The sequence below is a fragment of the Pseudorca crassidens genome, chromosome 6, assembly GCF_039906515.1.
Source record: "Pseudorca crassidens isolate mPseCra1 chromosome 6, mPseCra1.hap1, whole genome shotgun sequence".
NCBI lineage: Eukaryota > Metazoa > Chordata > Mammalia > Artiodactyla > Delphinidae > Pseudorca > Pseudorca crassidens.
Genome location: NC_090301.1, coordinates 115,043,684 through 115,069,428, shown reverse-complemented (window position 1 = coordinate 115,069,428; position 25,745 = coordinate 115,043,684). Strand labels below are relative to the sequence as shown.

At 39.9% G+C, this 25,745-nt stretch overlaps 1 protein-coding gene across 4 annotated transcripts in view; it reads right to left on the bottom strand.

The window, feature by feature from the left end:
- The window catches only part of DPP10 (dipeptidyl peptidase like 10), a 1,288,081-nt gene that overhangs the window by 650,354 nt on the left and 611,982 nt on the right, over positions 1-25,745 (bottom strand). Inside the window, exon 1 of one of the 4 annotated variants that reach the window (XM_067742151.1) lies at positions 5,696-6,180. The exons of 1 other annotated variant lie outside the window; for it this stretch is intronic. In XM_067742151.1, coding sequence (XP_067598252.1) covers positions 5,696-5,767 — 72 coding nt within the window. In that variant the 5' untranslated portion in view covers positions 5,768-6,180. Of the gene's footprint in view, positions 1-5,453; positions 5,595-5,695; positions 6,181-25,745 lie in introns of those variants that run through there. 2 more of the 4 variants (XM_067742148.1, XM_067742150.1) reach the window with 2 other exon arrangements.

The following is a 25,745-nucleotide window of genomic DNA, read 5'->3' as shown; positions in this document are numbered from 1 at the left end:
TGAAGTCTGCATTTCTGCCAAATCAGGCTAGATGCCTAACCCAATAATTTTTATTACATTATTAAAATATTTTTATGCATGTGCAAACTCATATGTAATCATACACATATGTGTACTAAACAATGCAATACTCAGTAGAATGTTAAAGTAATATACCAGCTGTAGGTGATTCAGTGATCCTCTAAGCTTTGTTTTCCCCTAGGCTCCTGTTCCTAGACTGTAAATTTAATGAGGGTATTGGTATGAAACAAACATTATTCAAAAGCTTTAACATATTCTTTCATTCAGTCCTTACCACAAGCATGTAAAGGATCTGTAGTCACCTCCAGTCACAGATGAAATACAGAAAATGAGTTATCCTGCCCCCCAAAACACAGCAATGACTGGCCAAGCTGAGATATGAACTTGAATCTGTGCTTTCCAGTGCATAACCTACAGACAGTAGTAAAGAAATACTCCTGGTTGACGGCACAAAAGCTCACAGTCCTAGTTGCAACGTTCTAGTTTTGTGTATGTTGGTAAACTGTAAGTAAATCTAAAATATGCCTGTAAGTACTAGAAGCTTAAAACATTATGTAATTATAAATGATTCAAGGAATGAAAACTGGGAAATAGCTTTATTTTTACTCAGAGAAATTTGGTTTCAGTGTTTTGTTTCCAATGCAATGCACTTCATAAGATAATGCAGCATTAATATTTAATAATACAATTTTCTTTAACTTGTTTTTAATATAGTTTAATCTTTCTTAAATGTGCAATTTGCTCAGTCTTTGAAATAAACAGAGAGATTAGAAGCTTATAAGCAAGGAATGTTTTGTGGTATGTTCTAAACTCAGCAGATACAATGTCATATATATGCAGTAAGATATACATAAAATATATATAATAAGAAATTGAGGGATGGTAGGAAACGTATAATATCTCCTAAGTTATAAAGACTTCTACATAGCACCTGCATCAAATGTCTTTCATAACCAAATCATATAGAATTCTTCCACCAATAAGATAGTATATATTTTATGTTGAACATTTAGAAGTAATAAACCTTCTATTAAATAAAGTTTTTCAACATGGTTTCTAAAAGCTATTTTTGAGGTTCTGAGTTAAAAACAATACTTTATAAACTAAATTATAACATGTTTATGTATTAGTAAGGGAAAAAAGGAAGAATAACTTTTTTATGAGTTCATTAAGCATACATTTGAAAATTTTAATCAGGTTTGCTAGACCAAAGTTGAAATAAAAATAGTGAATCCTAATTTCTTTATGAAAACATTTTAGGTTAATGTTACATAAAAGTCAAATGTACCATAGGTATTTTACAAAAGGCATTTTATACATTACATATTTAATTGCAATTCTGACCATGAATTATTTCATCAAGAGGCTGCTATGTGCTGAACTGTAAGTGACTGGATTTCTACCAGAATGAGTTTTGTTGTTGTTGTTGTTTATTTTTTTATGCATAACTAATGCTGCCTCTACAGCCAAAGAGTTGTTTATAAAAATACACTTTTTAGTCATACTTCAGAAAGTGAGGTTATGGGTTTTTTCCTTGTTTGTTTTTGTTTTTGTTTGATTTCGTTTTTTTTGGAGCCGAGGACTGTCAAACATTTTAGGAAATACTTTTCCCCATTGGACTCAGCAAAAGGGTGCCACCTGGTGGCAACGCGGGCAAATTCTAAACCAGGTCTAACTATAAAAATGTACTTGTTTAGGAAGCCTTGAAAGTCTCATCATTACCAAGGGCAAATGATACGAAATTTTTTTTTAAGTTCCTATGTACTTATCAGGGTATATCTGGTTCTTTTTATATTATTTTAATCAATAGAATAGATATTAAGTTAACTTTTAAATTTCAAGAGATATTTACATTTATAGTTGAAGCTTTAAACAAATTCTTTACTTTATAATCACGGTAAATTTGTACACACACATACATAATACTTGCAATTCTGCATTATGCTAATCGGAGTGTGTTGAACTATAACTGTGTAGAGGTTAGAGGTGGAGCTTTTTTTAAATTAATTTATTTATATTTTTTATCTTTGGCTGCATTGGGTCTTCATTGCTGCTCGCGGGCTTTCTCTAGTTGTAGCAAGCGGGGGCTACTCTTTGTTGTGGTGCACGGGCTTCTCATTGTGGTGGCTTCTCTTATTGAGGAGCATGGGCTCTAGGTGCACAGGCTTCAGCAGTTGTGGCTCATGGGCTCTAGAGCACAGGCTCAGTAGTTGTGGCGCATGGGCTTAGCTGCTCCGGGACATGTGGGATCTTCCCGGGCCAGGGCTAGAACCCGTGTCCCCTGCATTGGCAGCTGGATTCTTAACCACTCTGCCACCAGGGAAGTCCAGAAGGTGGAGCTTTAGACTTAAATGAGCTTATTTTTCTTAAGTGCCATAGACTAGGGCTATGTCTCATCTCTACCACTTATGAAGTCAAGGTTGATCAAGTTGCTTAGTTTGTTTAATCCTCTGTGTTCTCATCTCTAACACAGGAATAACAACAAGACCTAACTCAAAAAGTTGCTTCGAGGATCAAACAGAAAAATGCATTCATTGAATGTTAACTTATCAACCCAGAGGACAGTACTCAGCACACGGCAAGCATTCAGGAAGTGATTTCCAAACCTAATAAGTTACAACTAGCCACTCAAGATTTTGTATCCCTTGATGTAAAATGGATATTGATTATACGCTAAGTGGGAATGACTGTTTCTACCAACAGCTAACGTTTATTTTTAGACATTTTGTAAATATGGAGTGTCATAAAAACAACAGAAGTAACTGTTATAAACATTTATTTAACCAATGAAGCTTTAAAGGCAAGACTACTGAGATGATAAAAATATCTCCAATGATTCAGAACGTTAATAAAAATATTCACTTCCTGTTATTCTTGCTGCAGCTGCTCCCAGAGGAAGGGCTGCCTCTGGTCATGGCACCCTGTACCAGAGCAGATAAGATGAAACAGGGACGTCCGGCTCTCTAAAGGACCATCACAACAACCAAATTATGTGGTTCATAACCATTTCACCCAGAGGAGAGACTATGGTCTTCTACGGCGCTGTAAGTGGAAATGGGCATTTGATGGCATCAGGACAAGGCATCTTTGAGGTTTCATAAACATCTCTACCACAGAAAGCACAGGACCATTCTGACAACATTCAAAAGCTTAAATCACTCAAAATCAATACCTACTAAGTGACTAGTTGGAACACGCCCCTTATTTAACCATTAAGTAGAACTTCATAAAGCTACAGTTTTAGATAAATTTGTGAATCTTTTTTTTTCCCAGAAATATCGCAGAAACTTGAACAATCAGTCATGTCTATATGGAGGTATTATATCTAGGACCACATGAGAGTTGTCTGACAACTGCAGAATTAGGTCACAATGACTAATACTGTTAATAAAAATTTAGTAATCTTAGAAGAAATAGCTTAAGCACTGACAGCAATTGTCCACATCATCTGGTCATGATTTCACATGTCAAGCTTTAGACAAAGAATAGACTACATATAGGTATTTTCTGGGAGTGCTTGGAAAACCTCCAATGGGATGCTGCCATGTATATTTCAGTCTTTCTTTTCCCTTGAGAAATCAATCTCTTTCATTTTAACTCAAGCGTAATATGCATACCATTGACATTTTAAAATCATGTCAGTGCTCAGAAAGGCACTTTAAAAAACTCAATTAAAACAAGACTTCTGCAAATGGCCACTCCCTGACTATTCGAAGTGACCATAAACAAAAACGCACACTAACAAGAGAAACAACGGATTCAAACTTAAATCTCTGTCTTTATATGAATTTTAAGTACCAGATTCGTTCTGACAAAAGGCTTTGCTGTCTATATACTACTTGTCCACCATTTACATATACATTTTCAGCTTCTGTGTGCTCTGCTTTGCTTCTTCTTCCCCACTTCCACCACCACTGAACTGTCTGCAGCACCTCAAGTAACCAGCTGGTGTCACAGGTTAGTGAGCAAAGATTTCACGTGGGGACTCTCACCTGACTAATCATTCTTATTGGTAGCATCATTCCAAGAGCAGTAGAGAGGCTCAGTGGCTTGTTAATGAAGTTTAAAGGCTGTCAGTCTGAAAGAGGATATTAAACCCATGTTCCTCTCCTGAAATTATTTTTATAATCTGCTAACCAGTTGTTATTTTGTGATGTGTGCAGGAGGGAGCAGGGAAAAGAGGTATGAGGGGAAGGGACATATAGTGTAATACAAATGTTTTAATAATCTCATATTTATCTCAGGGTAGGGAGCAAAGAGGATGTTTAAGAAAACAACTGCTTTGTAAAAACTGCAACATTCATCCCAGTAAAGGGATGGGGAGCTGTAAGGCATTGAGTAATCCTCACCACCTGTGTGAAACATATGTGAGGGAAATGAGAAGGGGAGGGAAAAGGAGAAGAGAGAGGCCACTAGGCAGAAGCGATGACCAGGACTAGAATATTAATAACAGCAGCCCTGGCATCGCCTCCTCTGCCCACCCCACACCCTGGCCACTCAGGACGATTTGGACAGCTCCCCTTCACTATTTCCTCAATGCTTAGAATATGCGAAGAGCCGAGATGCTACTGGAGCCTCGCTGTTTGCACCCCCTTCACCCATGTCTAGCAGTGAGCTAGGAGTGTCTCTGCCAGAAATGCGTCGGGCAGCCTTCAACAGTGCACTCGGGGCAAAGGGACCATCTCTGTACCCCGGCGCCTCCCTTCTCCAGCTCCCTAGTTATCCGCGGACCTAAGTGTAACCCTCTAGGTTCAGACTCTCTAATTCAGGTAAACGTGACAGCATCTCGACCCGGCTTCTCACAGCCGCCCTCTTCTTTGCCAGGGCACCTCGGCGCTCCCGACCCTCCAACTTTGGGAAAAAGCGACACCAAACTCCCGAGTCACCCCAATCCAGGGACAGAAACGAGATGGAGATTCACCATATGGTTATGCTACAGATGCCCAAAGACCGAAACACAAAGCGGGTGGCCGGAGCGGAAAGACGGAAAAGCAATTAAAATAACCCCCAGCCAGCACAGGGCACCTCATCTCTGCAGACACAACACATCTGGACCCAACAAATCACTAAAGCCAGTATCCTCCCAGTTCCCCCTAATTATGCCTTTTTGCTCCAAGCTCCGTTCCAAGCAGACCACCTCAAAGGTGTGCGCCCCCGTCCCTGTCTCCTCAAAGGAAAAAAGAAAGGAACGGAAAAACTCTGCCGGCCTAAAGGTCATTCGCCTACTCGGGTAGCTTTGGCCAGCGCTCGCCTCACGAGCTACGTGAAGACAGAGCTCGAACCCAGCAAGTGGACGCCTCCAGGCGCGCAGCAATTCCTCCAACGTGCGTTACTAGGAGCCAAGAAGCCCCCATTCCTTGGCCCCGGCCACCTCTCCCTCCCTCGCTCGGGGGCCCTCCCGCTGGGGTTCCCTGGGCCACCTCAGCCTTTACCTCTCTCCCCCCTTCCCCGCGGCTCTCCACCGTGCGCATCCTCTCGCCCGGCCCCGGAGCGCGCTCAGATGCTCTAACTTCCTGCGGAGTCCATGCATGAGCTGAGGAAGAGCCTTGGAACTGGGGCGGAGGGAGGGTGGGGAGAGGGAGGCGTGGGAGCCGAGCCCGGGAGGAGGGGCGGGGGGAGCGCGGCTTGCAGTCTCCCTCCCCTGGCGGGCCTGGCCGCAGCTGCCAACTCTCACCTGGTCCGCCGACTGAGCCTGGCTCGCCCTAGCCCCCGGGGTGGGCTGCTGCTCCGGTTTCATGGCTGTCATCGCCGGCGGCCCGCGTTGGCGCTCACTTCCTCGCGGGCACTTCAGACTCGGGGTCCGTCACTTGGCAGCGATCGCATGTCACAGGCGCCCGACGCTCTCCGAATTGGAGGAAGGGAAAGCGGCAGCGACGGGGTGGGGGGAGGGGAGCAATAGGGAAGGGAAGAAGAGCGGCACCAGGCAGGCTCCCCCCTTCGGCTACCGCAGACCCTCTAACTCCCCACTCCCCCCGCCCCTCACCACCCCAAAGCGCTGAGAGCCTTGGAGACCAGACACCAGCAAGAGACAAGTTAGTGGAGCGGCGAGCGGCGGGCGAGCGGCACCTGACCGCGCTCGAGCTTTGTCTCGCAGTCCCGGAGGAGCCCGGCTCGCATTCTACCGCAGTCCGCGCCCCCCGCCCACCCCCCGGGGCTCCCCGCGCCGCGCTCAGCCCGCCAGGTGGAGCAGCCGGGCGCCGCGCTCCAGCATCTCCCCAGTAACCGCAACGCAGGAGAGAGCCCTGCGCCACGCGCCAGCTCCCCACACGCTCGACCAAGGCTGCCAGGCTCCACGGGTCCCCTCACCACCCCCCCAATCCCCCCGCAGGCTCCTGCTAAAACCCGGAGAAGCGGAGTGCCAGCGTGCAAAGCCCTCGGTGGCTCCAGCGCTGCCATTGGGCATGCTCTAGCGCTCCGAGAAGGCAGGGGGCAGCGGGGTACTGGGGGTCCAGAGCCCCATCCGGGCCACCAGCACCTGTCGGGACCCAAGAGGGTGTCATTGCTTATGACCCGAGGCTTTGCGCCTCCTGATTTGGGTCAATGGGCAGGGGTCCTTTAGCCTCCAGCCTGGATTCCCCTGCTAGCTCTCTGGTAAATAATGCCAGTGGAATTCCTAAAGGTTGAATAAAAACAATAATGATGATACTCTGGTACTCACATTTTTCTTTTTTTTCTCTCTCTCTCGCTTTCTTTGGACACGTAGAAAACCCTTCAAATTTTAAGTTCCTTTGCAGCCTTCCCTTCGCTCAACACAACTCTCTCCCTTTCAAAGTTTGTTTATTGAGCACCTATCCTGTGCCAAAAACACTCTCCAAATTCCCCGCCAGCAGGGAGTTTACGTTATAATGTGGGTACCAGGAGCCCGGAGCATGGATACAAATCAATGAGTCAATGTAGCTCTTTGGAGGCTGAATTCCTGTGGGTATAATAGACAATGTCCATCAGTTCCATCCATATGCGCTAGCACGTGGCTTTCCCGGGCTGCTAGAAAGGACCCGCCCAAAGCAGATGGACAAAAAGCATTCTCTGAGTCTCAGGCATAGGCTGACCAGAGACAAGGTGGGAGGAATTAAATATCCCGTATGACTGGACTTAGAACATGGGTCGTGAGGAGTTTTCAGCAGAAGGGACCTAGCATATGTGGGGGGGAGGGGAACAGAGTAACCTTGAGTCATGTTTTTTTGGCTAAGGACCAACTCCATCCTTGTCCGAGTCACTTAAGTCCAAGAACTAGCCACCTCCTAGCTGAGGGAATGTTGTAGGATAAAAGGAATTGAGCTCCTGCCCTGTTAATTCCTGAAACATGCATTGTCACACTTGTCCTAAGCATTAACTGTCCTAAGCCTTTAAGATGTTTTTTTTTTTTTAAAGAAAGCAATGTTCACCAGATTTCTGTAGATTAGAGAATAAAAATAAAATGACTTTCTCTACAAAAAAGGTAGTATTTGACTGGAGAGAGAGCTTGCTTTTCAAAAACAGAGAGTGAAGTGCATATTACTAGTGACCTGTAATATAGTGTGTTGGTCCATTTTGATAGAAATAACTTTGTGATAGGAATAACTCTGCTAGTTGTAAAAGTACAAAACAAAATTTTCAAATGAAACAAAAGTAAAATAGCTGTTGAGCAATTCATCCATTAAATCTGACAATCCAGGTTTTCCCTCACATGTAATATTTTCAGAGAAAGGGAGCTACATTAAAAGTATTTCTGTCTTTATATTTTGCTCTTCTCTTCATTATTTCAGTGTATTCATCCTTTGAATGTGTTTCTATTTTGGACAATTGACTTGACTTGCAGGAATTTAGTTACGTGCAGCAAAGATTTCTGTCCACATGGGACAAGTATAGACTGGAGGGAATTATCCTCATTCTATTTAAGATTACTTATTTGATTGAATTAAGATGTTCAACTTGCATCCATTTTCAGTATTCAGATAAAATTCACTTGGGTCACAATTTAAGATATTAGTTGTATGTTTCATGTATAATGTGTATTTGTGTATATATATCTTTTTCTTGAAGGAAAGCTTCTTTGATTTAATTTGAGTCTGTGTCTTTTTGGTGGGTTCTTATTTTGTCTAAGATAAGAACATTATGTTGTAGCTGTTGGGATCTAAGTTAAGGGCATTAATTAAAACTTAATCACAGGTAAACTGATGTCCCCAACTTAAATACACTATTTTTTGAAATGTGATGCCCTTGAATTACAATGTAGGATTTTCTACTTCATTTATTGAAGAAAAAAGTCTACTGTTCAAGAAGAAAAAAAAAAATACCTTACATTCTGAGAGAGAATGTCTCCCGCTGAGTTTTGTATGGTTTCTGACTATAGATTATCGTCTAAAAAAATAAAACACTAATTTACAATCAAACATCTACAAAGTTTTAAAACTACTCAGTTAGATATAATCCTAGTACAGTGTAGAGAAGAGGACCTGTACCAGATTAGATGTTATCAGATTGGCAGGTGCACCCTAGCCCCCATCACACATAGAGGTATGGGCCAGGGTTAAGTCACTTATGTCCTGCCTCTGCTTCCTTATATGATAAAATTCAAAACTTTCGACTAGGTGACCATTAAAATGTCTTCTTTCTCTTAATTTCTTTGACTATATATTAATTTTATGGAGCAAAAGACTATCATCGAAATGATAAATTATACATGTTTAAAACTTAGTGAGACAATTAAGTACTTATACAAATACCAAAAAAAAAAAAAAAATCAGTAGATAAGTAAATTACTTCACAAAGGATCCTTAATATCCACCAAACTTTCCCCTGCTCTCTAGTTACACATAAGTGTATAGTAACAATTCTTGTCTTGATAATATTTTTAGAAATCTGAAAATTAAAATTAATTTATTTACAGATTATCATTTCTGAAAAGTAAAGATCTATTAAAGGAGAGATTTATAAAATATTTTTGATGCGGACCAATTTTAAAGTCTTTATTGAATTTGTTACAATATTGCTGCTGTTTTATGTTTTTGGTTGTTTGGCCACAAAGCATGTGGGATCTTAGCTCCCTGACCAGGGATCGAATCCGCACCCCCTGCATTGGAAGGCAGAGTCTTAACCACTGGACCGCCAGGGAAGTCCCAGATTTATAAAATATTTTTGAGTACTTTTTTCATGTATTATCTTTGATGAGCTAGCTCATGGACAACCACTCATTTTATAACACTCAGGCAATGATAAAGGAAGTTTTTCTGCAGATTTCGTGGAATGGAATCAGACTCTTATAACTACAAAAACCTGAAGAGATTGCTCAGCAAAATCCCCTCTATTTTGTTTTATAAATATCCAAACCTTGCAACATGCACATATTATTCAGGAAGATTTCTAGGATTCAGACTCCACTATTCCCTTCCGAAAATTTTTACTGCCTCAAATCCTAGTTCCAGGTTCCCATGTAGACATAACCCACTATGTTGCTTCCTCAATATATTGATTTAAATTTCCCAAGTCGCTCAAAAACTTTCTCCATATACAGCATTGTGACCATTTGTGATGTCTTTCTTTCCTTGATATTTGATTCTTTAATAAAAGTGTGATGCCAATGCAGTACATTTCATCTTACCTAGAATTATTAATATGAATAATTGAGGATAGGTTATGAGATTTAGATAATAATTAAATTCATTGAAGATTATCGTTAAAACGCTTAAGCGTCAGTGGCAAACATGGGTTGTTCCAGAATACTTAGGTCATGTGTGCTGTATTCAGTCTTCCATTTCAAAGAGTAGACCCAGGACCATAAAATCCCAGGGTTTAGCCTGGCTAAACCCTGATGTTTTAGAAGACAGAGTCCCTTGAGAATTTATGAAGGCGGGAAGCCTTCACAGACAAACTCTTCAGTTTCAGATCAATTACTTAAGGCAAATAGGGCTCTGTAAGGGCTGATTGCCTGAAATCTCTCCCTTCTTCTTCCTTCTCTCTCTTTCCTGAAGTAAATCTGCAATGTCACATAAAGGCCACTTCGATGAGGATTTCTCTAGCATTAGCCGGTCCTCTATTGAGTGTCCATAATGAGCACAGCATCAGAAAGACAGTTCATGAGCTGTGCCTTCAGAGACCTGGCCTGAAACGTGCCCAATTAGCTTTTCGGAGATCAAGAAATAGCTTCAGTTCACATATTCCACTATCATTTGCTTTCGATTTATAAATCATCTCTACTCACCTCAATCAGCTTCTTGAATTCCCCAAAGCGCGTATCATGTCATTGGGCAGAAAACCAGTATGCTGAGCAATCCTCAGAAATAAGATATATATTGGAAGCTCTAACCAGTAAACTATCACAAAAATATATTAATAAAAAAGAAAGAAAAAGAAGCAGGGTCACTACGTATTTGAGTGATATCCATGCACACTGCTCATCCAGTTCTAAGAAGCTCTTGGCGTTAATTTAACTAAACTTGTTGTCAGTCTCTGTCTATGATAGGAACTTTCCTGTTGTAAAAATTCATAGCCCAATTATGATCTCTGGTGGAAGCAGACAGAGTTGCAATACCCTGAGAGCCATTCTTGTTGCTCACTGGAGACCAGAAGATATTGACAAACTGCTCATTCGCACTAAGACCCAGCGCTGTACAGTCCCCTTCGTTGTTACATTAACACACCTCGAATCTTCCTTTACCCCCAACAGCCCTCTGTGCCATATCATATATAAGCGTATTAAGACAGGGAAACAATGAACATGACTTTTCCCATGTAATATTTTCTCTCCAATGTATAGCTGAATCACAACACCAAAACATCTAGAATGTGGGCAATTTACCTGTTACCATGATTATTTTTACCTAGATGCTTTCAAGGGATCTGTGTTTATTTGATTTTTTTAAAGAGTAATTATTTAATGAATTGGTTGTTAGCATTGTAAAAAAAATACCTTCTCTTTCTTTCTGTTGATAATTTTTTTTCCTGATCTTCCTATTTCTTTAGAAATGAAATCAACTTTCCTGAATCAGATGTTGTCCACAAATGACAGAAAGATTGTCAGATGTGGAAGAGTACTTAGAAACATTGGCATAACGTTTGTTCTTTTCAGATAATGTGTCTGTGATAGATAAATTTCTCTGAACTTGATATTTCTCACTTTCTAACCAAGGCTTGATTTTCTAATGATTCAAAATAACCTCTTTATCTTTTGTCCTTGGAAAGTACATTATAATTGAGACTTCTCCTACACTCAGACTTCATAATGGTTACCTAACTTCTTTCCTTATATAATTCCCAGAATAGCACAAAGCACATTTCCCATTCAGAGAAATATTTAATAAATTGAAAGAGAAAACTTTTACAGTGAGATCTTGACTAATTTTGGAGAGAAGAGAGAATTTCCATCTTTTGTGCCAATTTCACCATGCTAAATGTATTTTTAAGAATTTAGCGCTAGATTCAAACTCCCTTATGAATTTTCCTCCTGAAAACAAAAGATAGTCTAGTCTAAGATTTAGGTGAAAAGCCTCCAGACGATTCACTAACATGAAAGGGCCCCTGGCATTCTTCTCCCACTACCACCACTAGAGTTTCTACCACTAGAACTTCTTCTTCTATCATCTCCAAAGGAAACTGAGGCCAAGTCCTTGGATTCCCAGCCAGTCCTTTCACCCCAGAGTCACCTGTTTAGATTTTACAAATATAGTTCCAGGATATCTTGGGGTGTGACCTCTATTGAAATGAGGCACATAAAATACATCTCTCATTACTAACCACTATTTAACTCTGTTTAACCTAATAGCCTAGATGGGTTGCCTGCTATTTTTGCAGATCACTTCTTATATCCTTATATTCATCTATTTATCTGTCACCTACATCTATCAATATTTGGGAAGATAATTGAGTCACTTAATATCTGTCTTATCAATTTAAATATTTATTAACTCTGTGTATCTTTATTCAAATCTAAAAAGGAGAAAGAGGAAGAAGAGATCAAGGAAAAGTGGGAAGAGAAAAAGAGGGGAAAAGACAAAAGAATGATTTCTAAAGCTATTAGGGATATTTGGGTATATTAAGTCTTTTGTATTTTTGTTAATGTTTTCATAAAAATTGTGAAATACCTTAATTCCTTTTGGTTAGGTCTAAAGTATAGCTCCTGCCATTGTTTTATTTTATGTATTCATACAATTTTAGAAAGCATAGTCCAAATTTTAATTTCCTTATCCTCTCTAGTTGATTTATATTTGATATTTTTCAACCAATATCAAGCCTATATTGTCTTGTAATGTTTATCATTTTTGCACTTAACAATTGACTACACGCGTCAGTGGAGGAGGTAGAGAGAATCTGTACTAAATATCACAGTTTATACAAATCAATGACTAGAGAAATACCATTTAATTAGCTATTTTATTGAGTCAGCAGTGTTGATATGTGTTTAATCCTACTTGATCAAAATAGCCTCATAGGATGGATGGGCAGTCTCTCTTGTGGTCTCCTACCCCTCCCTATGGAGAAGCCATCCACTCACTTGTCCATCGTCCCAAACGAAGTTGATGTATTAGGACTCAGCTCCTCTCACATCCTTTCCTAACTCAACTTCACAGAGGCACTCCTTGTTAATACTACTTCTAGTGTATAAATCACTGCACAATTTATGCCTTTATTCTGTACTAGCTTGCTCAGAATTCTAATTGTCACAAGAGACATTTTATCTTTCTACTACACTGTAATTTGCGGGGGTTGGGGGAGAAATCCTGTTGGGGGCAGAGGTACAGTTTCTGCGTGTGCAGGGGTTGTGGGTAGGAGTCTACATCAGTCTCGTTGCTTAAGAAAAGGGGCCTTGGAGGAAATATACTTTGAAAGAAAATAATTCTTCTCCTCACCACTTCAATAGTAAGCCCTCTCAGAATCTCCTATGAACTTACTTTTTATTTAATTTATTGAACAGTGTCACCCAGGGAAAATACCTTTTCTCTGTCTCCCTGTTGTCTCAGAATATTTTACCTTTTTCTATTTAACATGTAGGAATTATATAATCTTGATAATCCTCTGATCTGCTGAGTCTGGATATGGGTGAAGGCTCACCAGATACTGCTGTGTTTCAAAACATTAAGTGAAAGCCAAATAAACTTGGAATTTTCCACTGCTTATGAGCAGATATTATGTGTTATAAAATACATAGTATTTTACAGTGCTGAGCCTCCAGTGCTGAGAACTCACAGGGAAAAATGAATTTGGAGATAAGCATTATATTGGCAATGCCGCTCTTAAGGTATTCTATCTTCCCCCTAGGATATAAATCTTATACTGAATTTGAGGAAGGAGGAGCTATACTGGGTAAAATTATGAGGAAATGTTGACATTGAATACAATGGTTTGTCATCTTAATATAGTTTGAATTTCTGTAGCCTGTTCCATATAATGCCAAAACTACCACAAGGTCGATAGAATCTTCTAGAATTATGCCCAACCTCGGAGCATTTTTATTTTTGTTTTGCATCCTCTGCAAACATTTTAAACAAGGTTGTTTGTCTGATTTACTAGTCTTTGGACCACATATTCAAAAAGAGGGTAATAGGAATTACCATAGGATGAGATACACAAATAATAGCAAGAAGGGAAAATATATAACCTTATAAATGGAAAAGAGAAGATTTGGACCTCCACTTAAAATGACAGAACAACTTAGTACCATTTAGTGTTGTGGGGGGAGGCGAAAAGGGGCAAGCATCCCTCTGCAACTCAGTAGGATCACAGAGTATAACCATATTATAGCATAGTAAAGTTGATGGTCAAAATGACGATTCACAAAAAAAAAAAAAAGGAAAATTGGCTTCGCATACTTTCTTTAAAAGACAAGGTTATTTGGGGAAGATGGACTGTGGTGATGCCCGCATGCGTTTAGGCTGGATGAGAACTAGACATCAAAACCAAAAAGCACAACATTTACAACAAATCCAGGTAAGAAAACACCTCTACTAATCCCTAAATACCAAAAACCGCACAGCCTGAGTGCCCTTGGTATCTATATGGGAGAAAGCAGAGGGAAGCAGTAGGGCAAATGACATACCTACAATCCCAAAATATTCAAGGAGAGAGCCCCAAAATAGTCAGTGAATATTCACCAGAAAGCACAGTGTATCAATATAAAAATAACTAGGAGAGGTTTTGTGCATTCCAATAGTGAGTGAAAGGAAAGGGACTCTGCTGGGAGTCGATTTCCCATCGAGCTCTCCCCTTTCTGCAGGTCTCACTGGCAAGAATGGTCTTTTGTTCTAGAGTATCTTTTAAAGAATACTTGTGGAGCAATTATCCTGGAAAGAGGGAACAGTGTCTCTCTCTGGAACAAAAGGAAAGCATATTTTCTTCCCATTGTAAGAGATTTGGTTTTCTTAAGCTTAGGATTCCTCTTCTATAACCCACTGTGTGAACCAACATCCATCTCGGTCCAATCACTCACCTCCATGGGACTTGGGGAAAAAGGGAGCTCACACAAAGATGATGATGTTTATGCTCTTTGCTGTACTGAAGTAGTAAAGTTCTTTGTCTCTGACCCAAGAGTCTCATATTTTTTGAAAATATCCATAAAACTGGTAGGTTAACTTGTTAGCTTGTAAGCCTTGTAAAACCTCAGACACTTCACAGCTCTTAACAAGCCAGGGTCAAAGTCTAAGGTGGCTAGAGCAGCCTAGATCCTTTGAACTTTTAAAGTTGACTTGCCAGGGCTTCTTTCAAATACAGGACCCCATGATAAGGAAAAACTACTAGAAGTGGAATCAATTAGCACTACCTGAAAACAAAACAGATTTAATTTGAAGTTAGAAAACCTGTCTGAACTTTTAACTATCTAAAAGTTCAAGAAAACTACATTCATATATAAAAATGAGTAGACAAAAAACTATCACAGTCATATTCCATTTAAAGATTAGCCTTAAAAACAAACTTCCTACAAGAAAGAAAGGGAATAATATCCCAACAGATCAAGGATTGGCAAACTATAGCCCACTGACCAAATCCAGCCCACTTCTTATTTTTATAAATAAAGTTTTATTGGAATATAGCCATGCTTATTCATTTATACATCGCCTATGATTGTTTTTAAGCTGCAATGACAGTGTTAAGCATTGTGGCAGAGAACAAATGACCTACAAAGCGTAAAATATTTACTTTCTAGCACTTTACAGGAATTTCACCAACTTCTGCTATTGACAAAGAAAGTTTTCCAAAAAAAGTCATGCTCAAAATATTTTCAAAACTGTAACACACCATTGCAACATGAGCTAAAGGAGATTTAAAAAATCATACAATATATGAAAAATAACAATCAGAATTTTAAAAACTCTGAAATAAAGGGACAGAACTCAAGAAAGAATTAGAAATTGTTGAAAAGTCATTAGAAATAAAGACTACTCTAGGAGTAACATAAGAGCAACTAAGCACAACAAATGATACTCTAAGGAAAATCAGGTGGGAAGGAAAAAATGATAAGAACCAAAGAGTTTTCAAGAGAAGATGGCGTAAGAGTAAGACGCAGAGATCACCTTCCTTCCCACAGATACATCAGAAATACATCTACACGTGGAACAACTCCTACAGAACACCCACTGATCACTGGCAGAAGACCTCAGACCTCCCAAAAGGCAAGAAACTCCCCACGTACCCGGGTAGGGCAAAAGAAAAAAGAATAAACAGAGACAAATAATAGGGACGGGACCTGCACCAGTGGGAGACAGTTGTGAAGGAGAAATGGTTTCCACACACTAAAAAGCCCCTTCGCGGGCGGAGACTGCGGGTGGCGGAGGCGGGACGCTTTGGAGCCACCGAGGAGAGCGCAGCAACAGGGGTGCAGAGGGAAAAGCGGAGAGATTCCCGCACAGAATATTGGTGCCGCCCAGCACTCACCAGTCCGAGAGGCTTGTCTGCTCACCCGCCGGGGTGGGCGGGGCTGGGAGCTGAGGCTCGGGCTTCGGAGGTCGGATCCCTGGGAGAGGACTGGGGTTGGCGGCATGAACACAGCCTGAAGGGGTACAGTGCGCCACGGCTACCCGGGAGGGAGTCGGGGAAAAAGTCTGGAGCTGCTGAAGAGGCAAGACACTTTTTCTTACCTCTTCGTTTCCTGGTGCGTGAGGAGATGGGATTAAGAGCGCTGCTTAAAGGAGCTCCAGAGACGGGCGCGAGCCGCGGCTAAAAGCGCGGACCCCAGAGACGGGCATGAGACGCTAAGGCTGCTGCCGCCACCAAGAAGCCTGTGTGCGAGCACAGGTCACTCTCCACACCTCCCTTTCGGGGAGCCTGTGCAGCCCGCCACTGCCAGGGTGCCGTGACCTAGGGACAACTTACCCAGGAGAACACACGGCGCACCTCAGGCTGGTGCAACGTCACGCCGGCCTCTGCCGCCGCAGGCCCGCCCCGCACTCCGTGCCCCTCCCTCCCCCCGCCTCCCGGCCTGAGTGAGCCAGAGTCCCCGAATCAGCGGCTCCTTTAACTCCGTCCTGTCTGAGCGAATAACAGACGCCCTCCGGTGACCTACACGCAGAGGCGGGGCCAAATCCAAAGCTGAACCCCGGGAGCTGTGCGAACAAAGAAGAGAAAGGGAAATCTCTCCCAGCAGCCTCAGGAGCAGCGGATTAAATCTCCACAATCACCTTGATGTACCTGCATCTGTGGAATACATGAATAGAAAACGAATCATCCCAAATTGAGGAGGTGGACTTTGGGAGCAAGGTAGATTATTTTTTTCCCCTTTTCCTCTTTTTGTCAGTGTGTATGTGTATGCTTCTGTGTGAGATTTTGTCTGTATAGCATTGCTTACACCATTTGTCCTAGGGTTCTGACTGTCCGGTTTCTTCTTCTTAATAATTATTTTTTTTATTTGAATAACTTTATTTTATCCTACTTTATTTTATCCCCTTCCTTCCTTCCTTCCTTCCTTCCTTTCTTTCTTTCTCCATTTCTTCTTTTCTTTCTTATTTTTTCTCCCTTTTATTCTGAGCTGTGTAGATGAAAGGCTCTTGGTGCTCCAGCCAGGAGTCAGTGCTGTGCCTCTGAGGTGGGAGAGCCAACTTCAGGACACTGGTACACAAGAGACCTCCCAGCTCCAAAAAATATCAAAAAGCGAAAATCTCCCAGAGATCTAAACTCAACGCCAAGACCCAGCTCCACTCAGCGACCAGCAAGCTACAGCGCTGGACACCCTATGCCAAACAACTAGCAAGAAGGAACACAGCCCCATCCATTAGCAGAGAGGCTGCCTAAAATCATAATAAGGCTACAGACACCCCAAAACACACCACCAGACGTGGACCTGCCCACCAGAAAGACAAGATCCAGCCTCATCCACCAGAACACAGGCACTAGTCGCCTCCACCAGGAAACCTACACAATCCACTGAACCAACCTTAGCCACTGGGGACAGACACCAAAAACAATGGGAATATGAACCTGCAGCCTGCAAAAAGGAGATCCCAAACACAGTAAGATAAGCAAAATGAAAAGACAGAAAAACACACAGCAGATGAAGGAGCAATGTAAAAGCCCACCAGACCTAACAAATGTAGAGGAAATAGGCAGTCTACCTGAAAAAGAATTCAGAATAATGATAGTAAAGATGATCCAAAATCTTGGAAATAGAATAGAGAAAATGCAAGAAACATTTAACAAGGACCTAGAAGAACTAAAGAGGAAACAAGCAATGATGAACAACACAATAAATGAAATTTAAAATACTCTAGATGGGATCAATAGCAGAATAACTGACGCAGAAGAATGGATAAGTGACCTGGAAGATAAAATAGTGGAAATAACTACTGCAGAGCAGAATAAAGAAAAAAGAATGAAAAGAACTGAGGACAGTCTCAGAGACCTCTGGGACAACATTTAATGCACCAACATTCGTATTATAGGGGTCCCAGAAGAAGAAAAGAAAAAGAAAGGGACTGAGAAAATATTTGAAGAGATTATAGTTGAAAACTTCCCTAATATGGGAAAGGAATAGTTAGTCAAGTCCAGGAAGCACAGAGAGTCCAATACAGGGTAATTCCAAGGAACACACCAAGACAACATATTAATCAAACTATCAAAAATTAAATACAAAGAAAACATATTAAAAGCAGCAAGGGAAAAACAACAAATAACACACAAGGGAATCCCCATAAGGTTAACAGCTGATCTTTCAGCAGAAACTCTGCAAGCCAGAAGGGAGGGGCAGGACATATTTAAAGTGATGAAGGAGAAAAACCTACAACCAAGATTACGCTACCCAGCAAGGATCTCATTCAGATTTGATGGAGAAATTAAAACCTTTACAGACAAGCAAAAGCTGAGAGTTCAGCACCACCAAAGCAGCTTTACAACAAATGCTAAAGGAACTTCTCTAGGCAAGAAACACAAGAGAAGGAAAAGACCTACAATAACAAACCCAAAACAATTAAGAAAATGGGAATAGGAACATACATATCGATAATTACCTTGAATGTAAATGGATTAAATGCTCTTACCAAAAGACACAGACTGGCTGAATGGATTCAAAAACAAGACCCATATATATGTTGTTTACAGGAGACCCACTTCAGACCTAGGGACACACACAAATTCAAAAAGAGTCGTATACCACAATGTTCATTGCAGGTCTATTTACAATAGCCAGGAGATGGAAGCAACCTAAGTGTCCATCGACAGATGAATGGATAAAGATGTGGCACATATATACAATGGAATATTACTCAGCCATAGAAAGAAACGAAATTGAGTTATTTGTAGTGAGGTGGATGGACCTGGAGTCTGTCATACAGAGTGAAGTTAAGTCAGAAGGAGAAAAACAAATACCATATGCTAACACATATATATGGAATCTAAGAAAAAGAAATGTCATGAAGAGCCTAAGGGTAGGACAGGAATAAAGACACAGACCTACTAGAGCATGGACTTGAAGATATGGGGAGGGGGAAGGGTAAGCTGTGACAAAGTGAGAGAGTGGCATGCACATATATACACTACCAAACGTAGGGTGGATAGCTAGTGGGAAGCAGCCTCATGGCACAGGGAGATCAGCTAGGTGGTTTGTGACCACCTAGAGTGGTGGGATAGGGAGGGTGGTTGCAAGGGAGACACAAGAGGGAAGAGATATGGAAACATATGTATATGTATAACTGATTCACTTTATTGTAAAGCAGAAACTAACACACCATTGTAAAGCAATTATACTCCAATAAAGATGTTAAAATAAATAAATAAAAATAATTTGGCAAAAAAAAAAAAGACCCATGAGAAAGCAACAAATATTGTTCATGGAAAGGAAGATCCAACATACAGATTATGGGAGCTCCTGAGTGGGAGAACAAATCAAGGGGAGCGTAGGGGGGAAGAAATACTAAAAACAACAATTTAAGAAAGTGATCTGGACATTGAAAAAACAATTTAAACTACTTATTCAAAAATCATATAGTATGCCTGGGATTATTAACACAGCACAGTCAATACCAAGTAAAATTAAGGGATCTTAAAGGAAAATAAATATTTATTTGGGCATCTAGGCAAAAAAACACTTAAAAAGTAAATAATATTATATTATCATTAGATTTTTCCACAACAACACTTTATCTTAGGGGGAAAAATAAAGTTACATACTTAAGATATTCAAGAAAATAACATGTGAGCCAGAGATTTTTATGTATTTATAAATATTTCTATTTGTTAGAATTGAACTGTAATTTGAGACTCTGCTTATCTTATTCTGCTTTCTTCTCTGTGCCTTTCACAGAAGTCAAGCCTGCATCATCCCAGAGGGCTCCCGTGCCTTTTCAAACCCCTGGCTTTGTTCCCTCATAGGAATCTCTTCCAATAACTCTCTTGCATATCTAATCATACCTGCTTCTCAGAGGGCCTGGGCTAATACAGTCTAGAGATGACTACCTAGTTGTAATCAGTTGTCAGATAAATTATAGGCTGTCCAGTTAAATTTGAATTTCAGATAAACAGCAAATACTTTTTTAGTACAAGTTGTCCTCTGCTGATTTGGGGACATACTTATACTATAATGTATTTGTTGTTTATTTGAAGTTGAAATTTAACTGAGTGTCCTGTATTTTTATTTGCTAAATCTAGCAACCCTAGTAGCAGTGATTATCACCTACACCCATATTGTCATCATACAAGAAACGAGAGCTTCTTAGAGACACAGCTGAACTGAATCTGGGATAAGAACTGTAACAGATAAACCTGGAACATTTTGACAAACTAGCATGGAAGCTATCAAAGACTATTAGAACAACGTTAAGAGGAATTAAAAGCCAACATTAAAATGGCTCTACCTAGCCAAAGAAACCACTGAACTTCCATAAGGACAGAAATTACAGTGGATGGGTATCCACCAAATATATTTAAATCTTAATTGGTCCCCTTCTGAGGATGATAGGAAACCAATTTATTCTCATGAAAACTACATGAAAGAAAAGAATCAAACATTGATTCTACCTTTTTTGGAACTATACCACTGGGTAACCAAATTGTAGATGAGAGGAAGCATCTTCTTATACATAAAATTATTCAAGCAAATGTATAAAAATAGTGGATAGAACTCGAGTGTTACCATTTTGGAATCTCTAATAAAACAATGGATTGATATGTTAAGCATCAGTGTGTCTCCTGAAAAAAGAGCACAGCACCACCGATAGTCTTGCCAAAGACATCAAAGCTGAGTCTGACCAAGGGTCCCGCTCCACACAGTACAGAAAAGAGAGCCTGAAAAGCTGCACCATGAATATGCAATTAGCAGCTCCACCCTGGAGCAAACTCAAGAAGAAAAGATACATTTTAAGTAAGACAAAAGGAGGAGTTTGGTGGCGGGAGGATAAAGGGATGACTTGATTAAAATGGAGTTAAAAAAAATATCAACTTGAAAATTGATGACTAAGCTACAGTGCACACTTAAGTGATAAACCATAAAGAAAAATAAGGAAAGGATTACTATGAAAGTCAGTGCAGTGTTTACTTTTGGAGGGAGAGAGAACAGAGCTTCTTTTGGAGGGAGAGGCTTCTATTGAATGTTTCAAAGAACGTTTCATTCTTTGATGTGGGTGGTGGTTAAAATAGTATTTGCTTTATAATAATTTTGTGTGATTTGTTGTATTTTATTTTAAAATAAAAGTTTAAAAAATGCCTAGTAGAGTTCTTAGCTCTTAGTAAACACTCAATAAAGGGTGGCTATAAAAGAATATAAAATAAAAGATAGGACTGCATTTAGAACAATTCCTTCCCAATTGTGTTGTTTGCTTGTTTTAAGTGATGGTAAAGCTTCAGCTCTCAGTGGCATGCTCTCTCTTCAATGTATGTACAGCTACAAAATTGCTCCTGCCTTTATGAATGTGTTTATGGCCTTGACAGTGAAATGCTAAATTTGTTTACGCTTTTTGAACTCCTCAGCTTGAGCAAACACCAAGATAGACAAAAGAGGTTGCAAGGAGAAAGGCGTTTATCTTTTGCGGGGGATCCTTTTTGGGATCTTCCTTGCAAGGCCATTAGCTCATTTGCATATTGTTGAATGCTGTATCAGCTTAGCTTGTGTTCCACACCATGGAGAAAACTGGAGGTTGAGATCTATTGTTCAATTCCAAATTTACGTTGTAAAACAATGAGCCCCAGTCCGAGCCCACTCTTTCTTATTGATTGCAGAAGTAAGTCTGTGTGATACAGAGAACAATTAATGCTCTTCTTAGCAGGATTTGTGTCTTCAGGTGGCTCTGCCTCTTCCCTTTCCAAACTCAGTGGCATGCTTGTTTAAAGGGCTATTTTGTCCTCAGCCTGGAATTTTCTAGCTACAAATGGGTGTGTAGTTGCTATCCAAGGTGAGCTGCAGTTAGCATTAGAAAGACGCCTTCTCCTCACTTGGGTCCAAGCTTCTTTCTTATGCAGCACCTGTCTTGGAACTCTCTCTGCTTACATTCCAAATATTGGCACAGTGGTCTGTGTCTGAGGGTCCAAATGGAGTCCTTCCATCTGTGAAGAAGTGCTAAAATCTCTGAATTTGTACGTCCCCGAAAAGACACTCCCTCCAAATGCACATTTTCTCCACCTAAAAACATTTGCAAACTCATTTAGATTTCTTGAAGAAGCCATCCCTGCCCACTCCAGTGAAAAGTGATTTCTTCTGTTTCCCATTCCTAGAGTACTTAATTTCTACATCTTGCCTTTGTCACATACCATTTATTTCCTGATACCATTAGCTATCATGCTAGCATGATAGCATCTTTCCACCCTAGTACTCTATTGAGTCCATTCCCATTTTCGAATTTTTCCTGTGAATAATAATAATAGTTGAGATAATAACTCACGTTTATGGACTGCTTCATGTAAAGCAGGCACTGTCTAATGGTTTTAACGCAACAACTCTACAGGGTAGATGTATCTCTACCTCCATGTAGAATGAAGTAGACCAAGTCTTTTGATATCCAAGGTTCCAAACCTATTTAGAGGCAAAACAGGGATTTTAACACAGGTAATCCTATTGCAAATATCCTTAATAATGTCTTGTCTCAGATCAAAAGCCACAAGGAATATGTGTCTATTTAATTTAATTCACAATTTTCATAGAGTACCTGCTATGTTGACTTTTGCCTGGTCTGAAGTTGCTGTTTAATATACTATAAACTGTACATGTGTGTATACTATGTATATATACCCAATAAAAAAGGCAAGAGACATATAGTTAGATAAATCTATCATAACACTAGAAGTATTTTGTATGATTTTGTCCAATTTATCTAGCACAGAGGGATACATAGTAGTTGTTCAATGGACATTCTTCTCTTCTCAAAATTATGTCTATGCTTCCCATGATCCTTATTATAACTACTCATTTTATTCAGTCTTCCTCATTCAGATATATTATTTTAAAATCCGTATCTAAGAGAGAGGTCCTGTATTTTATAATCTGTCCCCAAGTGCTTACACTAATAATAAGAATCTTCGGTAGAAATTTTCAGATACAAGCTTGGAAATCTGTGGGGAAAACTTTTCACGTATTCTCTAATGAGAAGACACAGTAAACCACTTATTGACTTTACATTGAAGATATTCTCTCACTGTTTCCAGTATATTTTATTTTATATAAATAATTGTATTTTTGTAAATATGCTTCGAAGAGAAATACATGAAGCAAGATACAACAAAACATCAAAGCTTCCATTTGGACTTTGAATAATCTTTGTATGATAGTGTAGTGATTCTCAGTCTCAGGTGTGCCTCAGAATCTCCCCCTCCAGATCCTCACTGTGAAGATTCTGATGTAATAGGGTAGTGTCTGGGAGTCTGAATTTTTATCCACATCCTCGTTGGCTCTGAAGTAAGAGATTCAGGAGTCACACTTTGAGAGAGGGGAAAAAAGATACTAGTATTTAAGAGATGAGATTTGGAGTCAGAAAATCCAGAGTCACAGATTCAACACTTACCAGCAATGTACTTAACTTCTCTAAACTTCAGTTTCTTCTTCTGCAAAATGCCTAAAAATAATGGTATCTGATTCATGACGTGAGAAAGTACGTGAAAAGTGCTCAGTCTAGCACATAGGAAGTGATAATTAAGTGTTAGCAAGTAATGGTAGTGGCGGTATTTGCAGTTGTTAAAATGTAGGTGTTCTCAATGTCATGTGACATTAGATAATTACAAATGAAAACAGTGAGATACTGCTACATACATATTTTTAGAATAATGAAAATCCAAAACACTGACAACACCAAATGCTTGTGAGAATGTGGAGCAACAGGAACACTCATTCATTGCTGGCGGGAACACAAAAGGGCACAATCACTCTGGGGACAGTTTGACAGTTTCTTACGAAACTAAACATACTCTTACCATCTGATCCAGCAATCACACTCCTTGATATTAACCCAAATGAGTAGAAAACTTTTGTCCACACGAAAACCTGCACCAGATATTTAGAGCAGCTTTATTCATAATTGCCAAAACTTGCAAACAACCAAGATGCCATTCAGTAGGCAAATGGATGAATAAACTGTGGTATAACCATACAATGGAGTCTTATTCAATGATAAAAAGAAATGACCTATCAAGCCATGAAAACACATGGAGGAACCTTAAATTCATATGGCTAAGTGAAATAAGCCAATGTGAAAAGGCTATATACTGTATAGTTCTAATTATGTGACATTCTGGAAAAGATAAAAACTATCAGTGGTTAGTTCAGGGAAGGACAGAGAGAGGAATGAACAGGAGGGCAACAGGGATTTTTAAGGCAGTAAAACTATTCTGTATGATACTGCAACAGTGGGTATATGTACATTTGTCAAAATCCATAGTATATACAACACAGAGAGAGCACCCGAATGTCAATTATGGAAGTTAGTTAATAATAACATATGATTATTGACTGATCAGTTGTAACAAATGTACTACACTAATGCAAAATATTAATAATGAGGGAACTGTATGTATATGGGGCAGGTGTGGGGTATACGGGAACTCTCTGTACTTTTCAATCAGTTTTTCTGTAAGCTTAAGAATGAAATTAGAACACTCCCTAACACCATACACAAAAATAAATTCAAAATGGATTAAAGACCTAAATGTAAGGCCAGACACTATAAGACTCTTAAAGGAAAACATAGGCAGAACACTCTATGACATAAATCACAGCAAGATCCTTTTTGACCCACCTCCTAGAGAAATGGAAATAAAAACAAAAATAAACAAATGGGACCTAATGAAACTTCAAAGCTTTTGCACAGCAAAGGAAACAAGACGAAAAGACAACCCTCAGAATGGAAGAAAATATTTGCAAATGAAGCAACTGACAAAGGATTAATCTTCAAAATTTACAAGCAGCTCATACATCTCGATATCAAAAAAACAAAAACCCAATCCAAAAATGGGCAGAAGACCTAAATGGACATTTCTCCAAAGAAGATATACAGACTGCCAACAACCACATGAAAGAATGCTCAACATCACTAATCATTAGAGAAATGCAAATCAAAACTACAATGAGGTATCACCTCACACCAGTCAGAATGGCCATCATCAAAAAATCTACAAACAATAAATGCTGGAGAGGGTGTGGAGAAAAGGGAACCCTCTTCACTGTTGGTGGGAATGTAAATTGATACAGCCACTATGGAGAACAGTATGGAGGTTCCTTAAAAAACTAAAAAATAGAACTACCACACGACCCAGCAATCCCACTGCTGGGCATATACCCTGAGAAAACCATAATTCAAAAAGAGCCATGTACCACAATGTTCATTGCAGCTCTATTTACAATAGCAGGACATGGAAGCAACCTAAGTGTCCATTGACAGTAGATGTCAATGGACTAATCCTTTTGATTAAAAGGCAGAAGTAGTCAAAATGGAGTTTAAAATACCCAACTATTTTATGTCTATACAAGATACACTTTAGATATAAAAACACAAACAGGTTGAAAGTAACAGTGAGCATATACAGATTGGAGTGCCCGGATTAATATCAGATAAAGTAGAATTCAATTACTAAAAATATTATCAGAGGGACTTCTCTGGTGGCACAGTGGTTAAGAATCCACCTGCCAAACAAAGACCATCTGCCTGAGACTTGTGAAGATCTGCTGAAGGAATCTCTGGATTGCCAGAAGCAGCATCTGATTGTCTCTCTGGCCTCTGCCCCTTACTTGTTCTATGATAAAAGAATAGAATGAGATGCGCTCAGGGACCCTTGGGGAACTGGGAAGATTGTTTGAAACTGCTGATCCGGTGATGCCACATACCGTTATGCCCTCATATCAAATGAGTAAT